General features: G+C 40.8%; 1 protein-coding gene across 2 annotated transcripts in view; it reads left to right on the forward strand.

Annotated features, from left to right (window-relative positions):
* Window positions 1-5,920: 5,920 nt before the first annotated feature.
* Window positions 5,921-16,025, forward strand: part of TBC1D19 (TBC1 domain family member 19) — a 46,066-nt gene continuing 35,961 nt past the window's right edge. For both annotated transcript variants that reach the window (XM_062574595.1, XM_062574596.1), the window contains exon 1: window positions 5,921-6,050. In XM_062574595.1, the coding sequence (XP_062430579.1) occupies window positions 5,952-6,050 (99 nt within the window). In that variant the 5' untranslated portion in view covers window positions 5,921-5,951. The remainder of the gene's footprint in view (window positions 6,051-16,025) is intronic.

Here is a 16,025-nt window from a genome sequence, read left to right on the forward strand (position 1 = left end):
TAAGAAAGCCAGAAATGTCAGAATTTTGTTTTTAAAGGAAAACAGAAATGCCAGCAGAAATTTTATACCTCCTAAAGACAGCCCTCCCAAAGAGTCTTTACTTAATTCTAAATGATTGCTCATTAAAGTTTTTATTGGAAGTCTAATTGGGATGTTCTGGCAAAATAAAGAGAAAAGTATTATTTGTTTCATTAACTGTTTAACTGAATCATACTGTGCTAGAATATCTTCTTCACAAGACCTTATATATAGAACTTTGGAAATTTAAATTTGGATTCTGAAGGAAATATTCAGATCAATTCTAAAAAATCAGATCATGACATAGGTGGTAGGTCAAGATAATTCAAATTAAAATGATTAGAAACAGTTGTACTTTTGGTTTGAGAAGTTACTAAGTATTCAAGGCTTTTCAGAATTAATGCTGTTCAAGAAGAAACTGGTGGTATAAACTGACATATCTATACACATCAATTCTTGTAACAGAGGCATTAGTACTCAATCTTTGAAACTATTTGCTGCAAATATATTTCTTATAAGCTACTCCTGTACATAAAAACAGAGAAATTACATCTAGAAATTAGAGCTCAGTTTTACATTTTGACTTAATCTCTTTGGGACTAATACAGACAATTATCAAATATTTCAATCCAGAATTATTTAGGCCTCTGCCACAGCCTGAGATCTATCAGATGAGATTCTATTCCATAGTTGGTTAAGATATTTATTCAGTGCCCTGTGCTCCCTTTCGATGGCATAAAGCATTTTTCCATACAAGGAAAGAAAGGCACCATCAGTGGAAAAAAAACTACAGGGAAATCAAGAAGGTTCTGTTTGTTATGTTCAGTTCATGCAGTCTTTTCATTTTGTAGTTTATCTTACTAGCATTTCTAGCTGTCTTTTTAATAGAACAAATAGGACGTTTAGCTTTAGTGGTAAAGGATAATTGAAAAATCCTAGTAATGGAAGTGAGCACCCCTGTGGCCCAAACTATAGTGCTGCTTCTAACAGTTACTGCATCTGGTTATCTTCCAAGCATATAACCATTGGAGAAGAATTATAAAAACCTTTTAAGAGTTTCTATATCCTCTTGGCTTATTCTTCTCTGTGAAAACAGTTTAAAAAGGAAACTATCAGCCTACTAATCTTTCACAATGAAAAAAAAACTTTCTGGGAAAAGGATAGATCCTCTTTAATGGTCATCAAATCTTAATCAGAGAAATAAAAAATACCTGAAATTGATAAGACAGGGAACTTTATTCTGCTAAGTCCCTAGTGAAGTTTATAGTTCTGCTTCTTAATGCTTAAGGAGAGAAATGCTATGATTTAGACACTAAATAATGTATTCTAGGTGACCTATTGGTTGCTGAAGACTTGCCGCACATACTGACCTGACTCTATAATAAGTCATATATATTCCAGGCAGTGAACAAAGATGTAAAAGATGACCTTAGAACACTTACTATGTTTTCCATGGGAAAAATATTCCTCTACTGCTATGAATAGGATATCGCACTCGGAAGTTATTTCAGTAGAGTAATATTGAACATTATATAATAAAAATGTGAAAAATCAGAGTTTTAGGTAAAATAATATACTAGATACAGAACTCTACCACTCCATACATTTTTCAGGGAGTTCAAAAAAGGGAGTAATTCCTGTAATAAACAAAATCCAAGTTCTGTTTTTATTTGTATTTATGTATGTATACATATTTATATCACTCAGTCTCACTGAAATCAATAAGCTTGAGGAGGCAATACCGAATCTCACCCTGGCATATCTATATCCTAATAAAACCTGCCCTTAAGATGTCAACTAAGAGTTACCTGAGGGAGGGAGTCCCAAGGGAGTTCTTTTTAGTTCATTTCTTGTGTACTGATTGGGTGTTTAAAGCTGCTAAGAACCGTAACTGAAGTGGTTATGCATATTGGGAAAATGGTTGCTTTTCAGATGTTGAAGTATGACTTTTTAAAAGTTTGGATATGTACAATAATTGTGTAAATTTCCAGAGAGACTTGCTGATAGGTGAAAGTGATGATTAAAAGTAAGATACAAAATATATGCCATATAAAAGTATACACTATACTACTCTGTACAGAAAGTATATTTGGGATGCAGGACATACTTTTCTTCCAAACTGATCTAGACCAATAGATTTCATTTCTTTTGTACCTTAAGAAATCCTAGAACTGCATAACGATTTCTTAATAGGCATGATAAATATACACAGGAGGATTTTTAAAAGCAGAAAAAGCATACTATTACTACTAGGTTTGGTTAACAACAAAACACATGAAAAATGGACTAAAACTAGTAACAGTGGAAGAATTAGGAACTTGGTTCATGTTATTTGTTTTACATGCCTGATGACTCAATGTTAATGTTATGACTCAGCAATGCTATTAAAAAGTACCACTAATAGATACAATGACCTGAGATACACGATCTTCTCCAGGGAGGCTCATACCTGTGTAAAGCCAAGGTCTGGTAGGAAATTACCTAAAATGAAGAACTGAAGCAATGCGAAACTCCTCAGACAAGACTGATGATCCCTGGCATCACTGGTAGTGAAGCCTAGCTCTCAAGTTCAGCCATCTATTAGATAAAATATATTAGTTTTCATGAACAATAGTCTGCAATAAGAGATGTTTTCTGTTCTGATAAGCGAAGCCACATTATCTAAGCTTCCTACATTCTTCAGATTGCATCAGTGGTATTAGAGCAAAAAATCTCATTACTCCACAGGAACTAGTTATTCTAAATAAAGTATTGAAACTTATCAAAATATGTTGTCACTTTTTGGGCAGCAGGTTGAATAAAGCTTAGAATTGATGAGGGTGAGGCACTGACAGAAATTTCCTTTTCTTCTATTTGTATTTTTTGTTAAACTTCTATGTTATCAACAGCAAACAATATATCGTGGTTCTGATCACACAAGTAAACTAGTGGATGTGATAAGGGTGATTTTGCAGGATTGGGCCACAACTGAGATTAAAATTTAATTTACTTTAGTTTAGTGGAAAGAACGAGCACACTGAGCAAAGGACTGAACATGTGCTTCTCTGACAGAACCTGCTTGGATGAGAAATCCAGGGAGTACCTATTTCAACCTAAAACTTCATTTCACAAGTGAATTTCTGCTAGCAGTGAAGAGGTACGTCTTCATATCATAAGAAAAAAGATGTACCTAATTCCTGAAGAAATTTCTGAGCAACTCTCTAACAGTATGTGGCAGATCTCTTGTACCCCTTAGGTCAGTGATCATAGAAAAACCACTTGAACTACCCATTAAAAATAATGTTAGTTTTGTTGATCTCCTTCACCCCCTATTACGTTACCCAAGGCAACTGCCCTCTTTGCTAATACCTACAAACAGCCCTGCTCCTTAATGCAGTTGTGGGTAAAAACACAAGCTTTCAGGCACTTTATGCTTCCTTCAGATATCTTTTATTTTTATTGACTCCTTTTACATTCCAGGAAATAAACTGATCTCCAGAATTGGAAGCATTAAAACGCATTTTGTCTCATGTGGCCTTAAAAATGACAGTATGAATTATCTGCTGCTTTGTATCCTCCTTTTTTCAACCTGAAACCCACAAGAGGAAAGAGAGGTGGAGGCAGAGCCTATGGGTGAAATATATCAGATGCCAACTGTGTAATTTTTACTTTCCCTTGCCAAATTCTTGATACTTTCCAGATCTGCAGTGGCAGATAAATACAAGACAGCTGGGATACCAGCATTGTTTACAATTAATGGCAGTATCTTGATATAAAACATAGTAAAGAGAGGTATAACATTTGAGAGTACTGCAAGTGCAAATGGAGGTGAGGGAAGGGTGGGAAAGACAGAAAGTGTTCAGGGGGATGAGCTAGAGATGAAGAGAGTGAAAGATCACCAAAAAAAACCCCCAGAAAGCCAAAGACATCTAGACCTGATCTTCTGCCAAATGCAGCAAGCTACCTTTGGTATATGGTACTGGACATCATAAATCCATTCTGCGTTGACTGTACTTCAGTTGTGTACTTGCAATTTAAAAGTAAATCACAATGAAAAAGCACTAGTAATTGCCACTTATCACATTTACCAAATTAAACTAGTTATGTGATCCAAGATGGACAGGCTAGAGAAAATGCCATTCACATTGGGAATTCTGCCATTGCCTGTTATTTAAGGGATATTTTTTAACAATGACCCTGCATTTCACATGCTGCAATGTGGTAAGCTCCTTGTAAGGGAACAGAAAAGAGGCATGCACTTTAGCATTAAATTTCTTAACTAGGTACGGCAAGAATACACAAGTAGCAGTCCAAGGCACTCTAGGAGATACTGTAAAGATTATCTCTTTTTATCACCTTGCTTTTTAGCTTTGATTGGCATTTTACAAGAAATATTTTAGTTGTGTTAGAAACATGACTGGCAGCAAGAAAACCTAGTGCATGAGAGGAAGGAAAATAGACTAGAAATAGCCTGGAAAACAGGGAATGAAGGGAGTGACAGATGTGCAAGTGAAGAAGGTAACAAACACAGATTTAGAGTGGAGGCAGACAACTGTAGGAAATTACTGATCTGCAGCTGACATTAGATTTATCCTCTGTTTTGATGACCTAGAGGAGACAAGGACAGTTTTTGCAGACCTGTAAAGTCTTACGCACTGCATACATGATGTATTCCTCCCGTGCCCCCCAGAAGCAGGGCCGTGTTCATACTTTGCACCAGCAGAATACCACAGCTTCTGCCCCGCTGGACGACCCTACCGTCTAGCTGCATCTGGCGCCTGCAGCTCACAGAATGGGGTGGTGGCCAGCTGCGGTGCTGAGCTACTGCTACGAAGGTACCAAATCTTGGAGCCCTGACATATCAGGAGCTTCTGCTAAGTGACGCTCAGTGTAACATTGCAGCGCCTCCTCTATTTTCTGCATCAGCATTTCCTATATGTCCTCTTGCATGTGAAAGTCCCCTGCTTCCCAAACCCTGGAGAAGAAAATGCTGCTGAGGACTGTGGCATGCTTCCTCTCCTGCTTGCAAGCCGCAGCGTCAACCCCCCAACTTAGCGGCCCTGAGCTGTGGAGTTTGGTGGCACGACACGGTTTGCTCCACGCGACGCTCTTAGAAGATAAAAGTTCTTGCAGAAACAAATGACACTTCTCACCAAACACCGAGCTGTACTGCCTCCACGTGAACTCTTTGCAGAATTTCGGTAGGAGCTAGTACATGAAGCCAGCGCGTGCTATATCCTTGTTTAGTTGGGAATGTAGCAAAATACTTCATTAACGCTCAGTACAAAGAGGGAAGTGTACGTGCTCACTGCTGCCACCAGCACTTAGGTGCTCTGTTTCCACACACAATCCACTCCCACGAACACAATTTGGAATTGGATCTTCCCTTCATTCCTTGCTACCTTCATAAGGAGCAAGCACACTGCTTTACATCTCCCTGAAGGTTATGAAATATGAGCTCTGACAACCCAGAAATATTAATGCCAGTTTGTAGTTAACTTCATATATGCATTTACATACAGAAGCAAGAGAAAACTCGGTGTAAACTGGATCAGATGTCCAAGGCATTGACACACTACTGGGCATTTGCATCGTCTCTGCTCCTCCTGCTTCAGGGGACGGCATCCCTCGGCTAAATCTCCTAGATTTAGCATAAGGTATTTTTTAAGGTTTCTCCGCATTTGGTTAAAGAATTTTTTGCCCCAGTCCTCTAGAATTAAATTTGCTTAATCCGCAGCCGAAGACTTTTGTATTTTCAAGCTGATCTGGCCGAGCGCACCGACACGGTGGAGCCCGCGCGGGGCGGAACGCCGCTGTGAGGGCCGAGTTTCCGCCCGGAAGCCGCCGCGAGGCCCGCCCCGCGCTCCCGCGGTTGCCTGGCAACGCCCCCCCCCCCCCGGCCGGGGGTGCCGCAGCGAAGGCGGTCCGGGCAGGCGGCGGGGCGCGGCGCGGCGATGGTGGACCCGGAGAGCGGGCTGTCGCTCACCATCGCGCGGATCGTGCAGCGGCTGCAGGGCTCCAGCCTCCACTCCCAGCTGGAGCGACAGGCCCGGGTGAGCCCCGGCCCGGCGCTGCCCCCAGGCCCTGCCTCCCTCTCCCGTCCCCTCCTGCCGGCGCGGCGCGGCGCGGCCCCGCGGCGGCTCCCTGGCGGCGGCGGCGGCGGGGGGCTCGCTGGCTCCTTCCCGCAGCTGTATGTCCCCTGTCCCGCTCTGGGGATAAAGGGTGTCGCCGTGAATAGCGAGTGTCCCGCGAAGATCTCGCGTAGTCCGTGAAGAACCGCTTTGTCTCTGCGCCCTTGGTGGGGGAGGCTGGGAGCGCCGCCGGCCGGGCCGCCCCTGCCCTCCTCTGGGCTGTCCCCGGGGGGAAAGAGGATTTGGGGGAAGGAAGGGAAAATAAATGAAAAGTAGGCGTTGCAGTGATTACGCATCTGGGAAAGCAGATGCTTTTTAAGTAATTTCTCTGCGCTTGAAACCATCTTTTCATGTTTCAGCTGAACTGCGCTTTAGATGTAATTTTGTTCTCTGAATGCCCCTAAACGGCACCTTACTGCTGGTTTGGTTCCCTGAATGCCATTGTAAATGTCTCTGCTATTGCTCCTGATCTTCACGGACTGCTCTCTAAATATGCGAACAAGCAAATGTGTGTGGATTTAAGTTTAAGGTGGGGTGGAATTATAAAAGAGTTTAGACTTTCGTTTCTGCTAAGTATGAGGGAATTCAGCACGCCAAGTAGATGGTCTCGCATGAGATAGTGAGAAATCACGTTCAAGTCCTTGTCCTAAATAAAGGCAGTGATGGGATTGGAGAACAGGACTGTCTTTTAACAGCTGCATTACTGAGTAGAATGAAACGTGCATACGCTCACCTGTGCTTCCATTCTCTGGTCTCTATCTTTTGTGAGGTCTGATCCCATAGCCATTTGATACTTTGCAAATCAGTCTTGAAAGACCAGGAAATTTGGGGTCATCAGGGCTTGGCAGGGTATTTGCATGCTGCTGGTGGATAGCTGTGCACCTGATGCACCCCTGAGTGAGCAGCTTGAGAGTCTCAGCGGTGCCCCTCAGTAGTTATGCCTGATGTCTGAAATGGCAGCTAGATGTCTTAAGTTCCTCCCTAATTCTAGTAGTAGGTCAGTGCCTGTTCAATAGAGGCAGAACTGTGCATAACCTAAAAGCATAAGGGTAACCTGTAGACTAAATAGAAAAAGTGTAACGACCACAGCCAAATCTGCTGTGATAGCTTTGCAGAACGGTGTTGTTTTACAGATTTCTTGGAGGAGAAGAAAAGAACTTAGTGCATGTCTAGGTCAGAAGATTGTTCTAGTCATATGGAAACAAAGGAAAGAGGAAAAAAAAACCCCGCCAGCACAACAAAGATTAAGGTTGATTTTTAGAGTAGGTGTTTCAAGAGTTTGTAATAGAAGATAAAATCAGAGCTATAAATCAGTAGAGAGATCCAGAAGGCTGGAAAGTGAAGAGCGATACCAAGTAGATTTCTCATTGTGGATAGTCCTCTTTTGGGGTATGTAGTTTAAATTAATAGGGCCAAATTTACATCCTGTTTGTCAAGAATCCATATGTTCTGCTTGATCTTGAATATTTTTAGAGACTTTGCATGCATTCATGCTCTTTCAAAATAGGCTTCTTGTTTTGTTTATAATGCTTGTATAGTCTGTATACTACTGTAGCATGTTGTCAGTTATTGCTATGCTATGCAGTTGCAAAGGTGCTGTCAGTGAGTTCCTTATCTTTGCTCCGTTGCTTACTGACTCTGCACAGTTCTTGAATTTCTGAATCTTTTCATGCTTTATATTAAATTAGTGTTTGATCCACCCATCACATGTAGTAGTTCTGAAGCTACATTGTCAAGTATGAAATCTTGCTGTTGTGGTGCATCACACCTGAACTCCTGTTTGTCAGGAGACCACAGCTTGTTCTTTCATCTGCTAGTTAACATTCAGTTTCTGAACTGAGTGTTTGCTTGTAGTTATGGCATTACTGACCTACAGGTGGTCCCTTTTGGATCAATTTTAAGCTGTTTTTAAGAAACATTGTATTCTGAGAAGTCTGTTGAGGCAGTGCATCAGGATAATACTTACTTCTTGTTTTGGTATTTGTACAATAGGTATACTTTACCTTTAAAAAGATGTAATTAGTGTAGAAACTGCCATTACTTATATTTTTGATTCTTCAAAAATATTTAACATCTCTGAAACATGAAAGTCAAAATAGATCTTAAAATCTCTTATAATATTGCCTAAAGTTTTCAAATGTTCTGAATCTAGCAAGCATTATTTTTAAATAATTTAAAATTAAAACCAGAGTACTGTTTTGTAATGCTGTGATTATGAACTGTTGGCATCAGTGCTATTTTTGGCATTTACCTGGGTTAGTGTCAAAGACTATGATACGCAATCTCTTTAAAATAGAATGGTTTGATACAGTACCAAATGATTTGCTGCCATAGCTTTAGCTCTATAGAAAATCACATTTTTGTACAGAGGAATAAGGTAGAAGTAGAGTCATATGTTTGTTAATCAGGATTTGGAAAATAAATGCTGGGGTGAATTCTAAGGTTGACTTTTGATATATTGACAATGTGCCTGCAGTTAATAGAAAGAGATTAATTCAGGGAAGAGTATAAATGTGCCTGTCATTTGCTTTGGAATTTCTTCTGAGGATAGTTTTGCTTTGTGTTGTATTTGAAAGAAAACAATGGATAATTTTTGGTTCTTAGAGAGAACCAAAATGTTAGATAATAGCTTTTCAAAAGGTAGGAATGATGTTGGAGTTATTGGAGTGTCTGAGGAGAAGTCTGATCTCAGTTGCTCAGACACAGCTTTTAGTGTGAGTTTGTATGCAATTTGTTTGCTTGTCTCTTCATCCCAATTTTCCCTTTCTGGAATTAATCTGGAGATTTAAAAAAATGGAGATTTTATTCCGAAGAGTTAAAAAAAAAAAAAAAAAAAGGTTGGTTAGAAAACCTGAAGCAGATGTCTTCGATCAGAAAATGCAGTTTGACTGAAAGCAAAATTTTCTCTGGAATCTTTCTAGAATTTTGTTTTAGAGAAAATCTTTGGTGATGAGGTGAGAATGTAAATAGAACATTTTAGGAGATCTCAAGCGATACTTTTCTAACATTTGCATTTTCAGACAATTAAAGTTTTTTTAAAGAAAAGAAAGAAAACCCTAACGGTTTATTGATAAAGAGCTTTCCTGAAATAGGACATGAGAATAGAATAAAATGAAAGATATAGGTACTAGATTATATTTAATTTGAAAAGAGATACAGTGCTGGGAATCCCTCCTGGCGTTTTTCGTGTAGATGTTTTCAGATTTCTGTTTATTGTAGGTATGTCTGTAGTGGGAGGACTTGAAGGAGAATTTTCAGGGAAACAGGGTATTGGCTGTCTAAGTAAACTAAAAGTGATAACCTGAGTTAAGAATCAGCCCTGAAAAAAGTGCAAAAGTATTTATTAAGCTCCTGCCTATTCTTCTGCCCTGCAACTGAGTACGTGTTTGTAGTATAGAGGTTTGTAGTATAGAGGAAGAAGGGAGTACAGTTTGGGAATATAGAAAAGATTCTAAGTGATACTTAAAGGTGTGAACAAGCTGTGGTGAAGACTTATTCTAGGATATGCCATGATTAGAATGATAGTCCAGGGAAAAAGACTCTGCGATCATTCTTTGAATAGACCTGGAGCTAGTACCAGAAAGGCTGAAAGAAGAAGATTAATGAAGGTGAGAGGTAAGGGTCTTCATGAGACTTCAGATGGGGCAAACAGGGAAGTGAGCTTGTGTGGGAACACTAGGAATGATGCTTGTTGAAGCTGGAATTATTGCCTGAATGTGTATTTCTAAAGGGAGGACAGGTAAACATCTTGCAGTAATTTGTGTAGAGTGAGCAGATTGTATGATAACCGAGGATATTACTTTCATAACATTTTTCTTCAACAGAAGAAAAAAGAGAAATTGATACTGATCCTTATTTTAATAAAAGATCAAATTTAGAAAGAGAATGTTTCTGTGAAACATAACGTGTATTTAATGCAACTTAGCAAGTAAAGGTAGGCGCGTGAGTCATCACAGATAATTAACGATTCCTTTTCATGTGTGTATTTAACAGAGGGCATACTGTCCCCTTCTGACAGAGCTTGTACTTGATCTAAATGGTTCAGCAGCACCGTAGGCCGTAGGCGGCACAATGAATCTTCAATTGAATGCAGTTGAGAATACATTGAACAGATTACGGAGTTCAGAAGAAATGCAAGTTTGATTTCCAGATGGTCTCTTAGAAATGTGGAATTTGAATGTTTCAGCTTGCATGCGTGTAGTTTATTTGCAGGATTAATGTTATAGTCAAATAAAACCTAGGAAAATGATTAAAACATCAGAAATGTATTGTTAAAATACATCTTGCTTATCCTGTGGGAGAATGTTACATTTAAAACTGTTTACTCCTGTTTGAGGCTAATTGTAAACTTTCTGTTTCAAATGCTAGATTATTTTTACTTCTCTAAGAAAGTTCACAATACTTTTTCCCTTAGTGTAATACCTGTAGAAATGCAGAAGTGTTAGAAAAAATGCCAACAGAATCAAGGTTTTATATTTACTGAAATTTGTTTAGTTATGCTCAGAATTATTCCTCTTTCTGTAAAGGATGGTTTAAGTTAAAACCAAAACCACTTTTTTAAATTAAATATTTAGGGAGTGTCTATGTAGAAACTTGTGACTGAAGTAGCTTAGACATACCTGAAGTGGATTAAACAAGTGAGCTTGATCCTGATAAAATCTAGCTATGACAGTATGGAATCTATGAAAATAGTTAATATTTTTTTAGCTTTCATTGAATGTAATTCTGCTAAACCAGGACTATATTCAGGGTAAAGTGCTTTATTTTAATTTGGGAAATAATAAAAGATAAAAGTATTGAGCACTTACACAAAATGAACAGTATCAAATGTTGTGACAATGCATACACTTGGCAGGTAGCCTTTAAAAATATTTAAGCTGTATAAAATTATTTGTAGGACTATTTGCATCAGAGTAAAAAGGTATGTTCACCTGATGCAATTCATGTCAGTATATTTAGAGCATTTCTTTAGTGCTTATTATTTTTGGAAAAAGAAATAGTTTAAAACCAGAGTTACGCTGTAACACTTGTATGCCTCTTCTTTCTAGTATCGTAGAACCATAGAGTCAGTAAGATTGGAAGGGACCTCTGGAGATCATCTAGTCCAACCCCTCTGCACAGCAGGGTCACCTAGAGCGTGTTAGACAGGGTTGCACCCACATGGGCCTTGAAGATTTCCAGAGAAGGAGACTCCACAACCTCTCTGGGTAACCTGCTCCAGTGCTCTGTCACTCTCACAGGGAAGAAATTCCCCTTCACGGTCAGGTGGAACTTCCTGTGCTTTAGTTTCTGCCCATTGCCTCTTGTCCTGTCACATGGGACAACTGAAAAGAGTTTGTCCCCGTCCCCTTGACACCCTCCCTTCAGGTACTTGTACACATTGATAAGATCCCCCCTCAGTCTTCTCTTCCCCAGGCTGAAGAGGCCCAGCTCTTGCAGCCGTTCGCAACCATAGGGCAGGTGCTCCAGCCCTCTGATCATCTTCGTAGCCCTACACTGGACTCTCTCCAGTAGCTCCATGTCTCCCTTGTAGTGGGGAGCCCAGAACTGGACACAGTCCTCAAGATGAGGCCTCCCCAGGGCTGAGTAGAGGGGCAGGATCACCTCCCTCGACCTGCTGGCAACAGTCTTCCTAATGCACCCAGGAGACCATTGGCCTTCTTGGCCACAAGGGCACATGAGCCAGCGCTCATGGTCAACTTGTCATCCACCAGCACTCCCAGGTCCTTCTCGGCAGAGCTGCTCTCCAGAAGGTCAACCCCCAGTTTGTAGTGGTGCCTAGGGTTATATTTCCCTAGGTGCAGGACTCTGCACTGGCCCTTGTTGAACCTCCTGAGGTTCTTCTCCAGCCTGTCCAGGTCTCTCTGAATGGCAGCAGAGTCCTCTGATATATCAGCCCTTGCTCCCAGCTTGGTGTCATCAGCAGACTTGCTGAGGAGGCACTCCGTCCCCTCATCCAGGTCACTGATGAAAAAGTTGAACAGGATGGGACCCAGTACTGAGCTCTGGGGGACACCACTAGCCACAGGCCTCCAACTAGACTCTCTGCCACTGAGGACGACCCTCTGAGCTCTGCCTTTCACCCAGTTCTCAATCCACCTCACTGTCCACTCATCTAACCCACACTTCCTGAGCCTATCTAGGAGGATGTTATGGGAGACAGTGTTGAAAGTCTTGCTGAAGTCAAGGTACACAATGTCCACTGCTCTCCCCTCACCTACCCAGCCAGTCATTCCACCACAGAGGGCTGTCAGATTGGTTAAGCAGGATTTCCCCTTGGTGAATCCATGCTGGCTACTCCTGATCACCTTCTTTGCCTTCAGATATCTGGAGATGACATCCAGAATGAGCCCTTCCATCACCTTTCCGGGGTGAAGGTGAGGCTGACTGGCCTGTAGTTGCCTGGGTCCTCCTTCTTGCCCTTTTTGAAGACTGGAGTGACACTGGCTTTCTTCCAGTCCTCAGGCACCTCTCCAGTTCTCCAGGACCTTTCAAAGATGATGGAGAGCAGCCTGACAACAACATCCGCCAACTCTCTCAGTCCCTGTGGGTGCATCCCATCTGGGCTCGTGGATTTGTGAATGTCAAGTATGCTGCTGGCCATCTAGCCACATTTCCATACTTCTTTGTGTGCTGTGCCTTGATGGTCCATCTGTTTTCTCATGTGATCTGCACTATTCCAGTCATATTGACTGAATGCCATTCCAGATTTAGATACTGATTTGCATCTAGATTTGTCTCTTTGTGTTCAGTTATTCTGTGAAACAATTTGCTACACTAGCAAACCTTTTCTGACCAGCTCTGTGCTATCCTTTTGCTTGCTTTCAGATAGACTCATGCTGATTCTCTGCATTTTCTTCCTTCTTGGAATCCAAATACAGAAACCATGATACATTTAGAGTATCACTCATAATGGTGACTGTCCAGGTCACAACAAGATTCCTTACTAAAATTAAAAATGAGGAAGACTTACACAGAGTATAAATACGAAGGATTGCTTTGTGTTGTATTGTATTCCAGTACCTTAGCCAACTTGGAGAAGGTTTGGCAGAATTTTGGTAGTCTTTAAACTATAGTTTCTTTAACTTGGACACCCAGTACATGAACCATTCCCATAAGAATACGCATGCTGCCAGTTATGCTGGAAAAGAAACTGGTAAAACAAAATTTTATTAAAAATCATTCATTATTGCTTGCTGAAATATACAACATCAATCCCTATCCTTTTAGGAACTCTGTCTTGCCCTGACTGAGTGAACAACGTGATTTCTTATCTGAGTGTCTTTCTGCCCCTTCATGGGTTGTTCCCTTCCATTGCTTGCTCCCCTTTACTCTGCTTGTGATTGGCTCCTGATAGTACTAGATTAAAAAAAACAGACAACCAACCAACCCTCCCCCCAAACCCCTTTCATCAAGATGTGCATGTTGAAATTGGAAAGTCTGTAGTTCTACTTGTGTGCATGCTGCAGTTGGATCATGCAGGAAATTAATTCAATTCATCAGTACAAATCTCATCAAGGTATTATTTCCCAGTGGAACTTTAGCGAGGCATTTTTATCAATATAAATCTTATTGATACTTTCTACGTAAATAAAATGTCAGCATGTTCTTCATTCTACCGATGAACTGTAGTGGATGAAAATGCAAACTATACTTAGGCAGTACATTGTGCAAATTGGTTTACAACACACAAACTCTGCTAAAATACCCAATTTTTTTTTTGCAGTGTAGCAACAGATAATATTAATCCAAAGGTGAAACAAACGTATATGGGGAAACCTGGTCTAGTAATTTCTGAAACATTAAAATCCACTCTGCTATCTTCTTGACTCCTTAATTTGTAATCCTAAAGTGAGCACAAGAAAATGTGGGAAAGTCTTTGGGAAATGGGAAGGAGCCTTTGGAATTGCATCCTAAAATGACAAGAATGGGGCAAAAGTGCCCCATATCTAGCAAATAACATAAACTTAGGAGAATTTTTCATGTTTCTGAGCACTATGAAAGTTTGGCTGAGTAGGGGGATTTACAGACAAGAGAAGGAAAAGGACACAGGAAATGCAGAGGCTGAGATGTTAAAGTTGTGGTAAGTAAAGGATGAGCGTGGGAATATTTGCTGGTACAGCAGGACTAGCAATAATGAAATAGAACTTGACTAAATAAATGGATATAAAGATGTGGAGGTAACTTGTGGAGGTGATGAGCTAGCATAATCCCTGGAGAAAGTGCTCCCCGAAGTGTAGTCCTGCTTTCTTTTTGATTCCTGTCCTGCTGCATTCTGAAGTTTCACTGCTTTTTTTTTTTTTTTTTTTTTTTTGTGTGCCAAAGCCTGGGAAATAAGTTATGTGGGGAATAGCAGTTCACAGCTCTGTTGTATCTTTTGATCTGACGGTGGAAAGAGGAAGCTTTCTGTGTGGCCTGACCCCCCTCTGTCCCCTCCAACCCAATATCACTCCATCCTAATTCCAAGGGTTTCCAGGAAGCCACAAGAAAAAGAGGTCATCAGTGGGAGCATCAGACCTTCCTCAGTGAGCCAAAAGCTCCCAAATTTTACAAACGTATGAGCAACAGATTCTTCTCAGCACTTTTGTTACTTCTTGTACTGTTCACAGTTTAAAGATGATAAACTGCTTTTTACTAGATTATAAAGCTTTTTGTTGCTGTTGTGATTCATCATCCACCAATGAGTTGTGTTTGTGAGGGTTTTTTTTTTGCATTCCTAAAAAGGATTAATGAAGCACATGTACCAGGCCCCACAGGTGAACACCTCATGGGCCTTGGCATTAAAATTAGCCATACTTATCCCAAAAGACAAAGTTCAAAATTCACAAAACCATGCACAAAAAACCCTGACGAACAGAAAGATATTTTCTGCCCAGTTTGAAATATGTTAATTTATTTAGAATTCATACAGAAGCGGGTACAAACCCAGTGCCCTGCAGCAAAAAAACTCAGCTCAGCCTGGCAGGCCATGAAAGTCAGTCCCAACCAGACATTTGACTTTCCATCAAAGTAGATTCAGAAGGAATCCTTCATAAAATACTCCCCGAGACTGTTGTTTACAAGGGTATTTTGCAAGCTGCTCAGGACTCCCGTGACAAGTCTTTGTCTCCCGGCTTTTAATGATGATCCTTCTGCTGTTGGTACAGTGATGCTGAGCAGAATAGACGGTTGTCATTTGGAGCAAGGATTCTGTAACTCACCACATGTCGTAGCTAGTGCCTGTGTTGCCTTTTTTCTCAAAAGGCAAGCTTAGAGCCACTTTGTTGTTGCATTCTACAAAGCAAATATAAAAGTCCTTATTACCTGCAACGACAAGGAATCTTGAAATAAGAGGAGAAATGCTGATAATTTATTTCTGTATTATTGGTCATTCCCTTTTCCAACCGTGGAAAATGGCAAGATTTCCTTAAAATTCTGCAGTGTGAATGAGCAACGCTTTTAGCAAGCTACGCAGCACAGCCAACACTGTTCTGTGTGCAGACTGTAGGGTCTGTGCAGACAGAGGTGTGGGGTTGTTAGCTGTGTAGCCTGTGGTGCTGTTGGCGTGCGGCTCAGGCTAGCGGGCTGCACGAGGTGAGCGTTCAGCCGCTGGGCTGCCTCCATTGCACTGACTAGCAGCTCTTGGTACCTGGTCTCTTGGGTTTCCATATGCTTCTAACATCTGCCTTGGACTTGTATGGCTGGGGAGTGTGTGCAAGTTGCACACACATGTCCCACGGCCATTTTCAAGCCAGCAGCCAGGGCAGTTACTCTTTCTGGCACTCTAGCTTCATTCTCTTGTGTTAATCAACTATTACAGCACTTCTTGTTTAGGAAAAAAGGTATTAAAAGTTCATAAAAACTCCTGAGTTTGATCGCTTCCTCTTTTTTTTCCTTCCTTTTTGGTCTGTTTGTCTT

This window comes from Rhea pennata, chromosome 4, assembly GCF_028389875.1.
Source record: "Rhea pennata isolate bPtePen1 chromosome 4, bPtePen1.pri, whole genome shotgun sequence".
NCBI classification, from domain to species: Eukaryota; Metazoa; Chordata; class Aves; order Rheiformes; family Rheidae; genus Rhea; species Rhea pennata.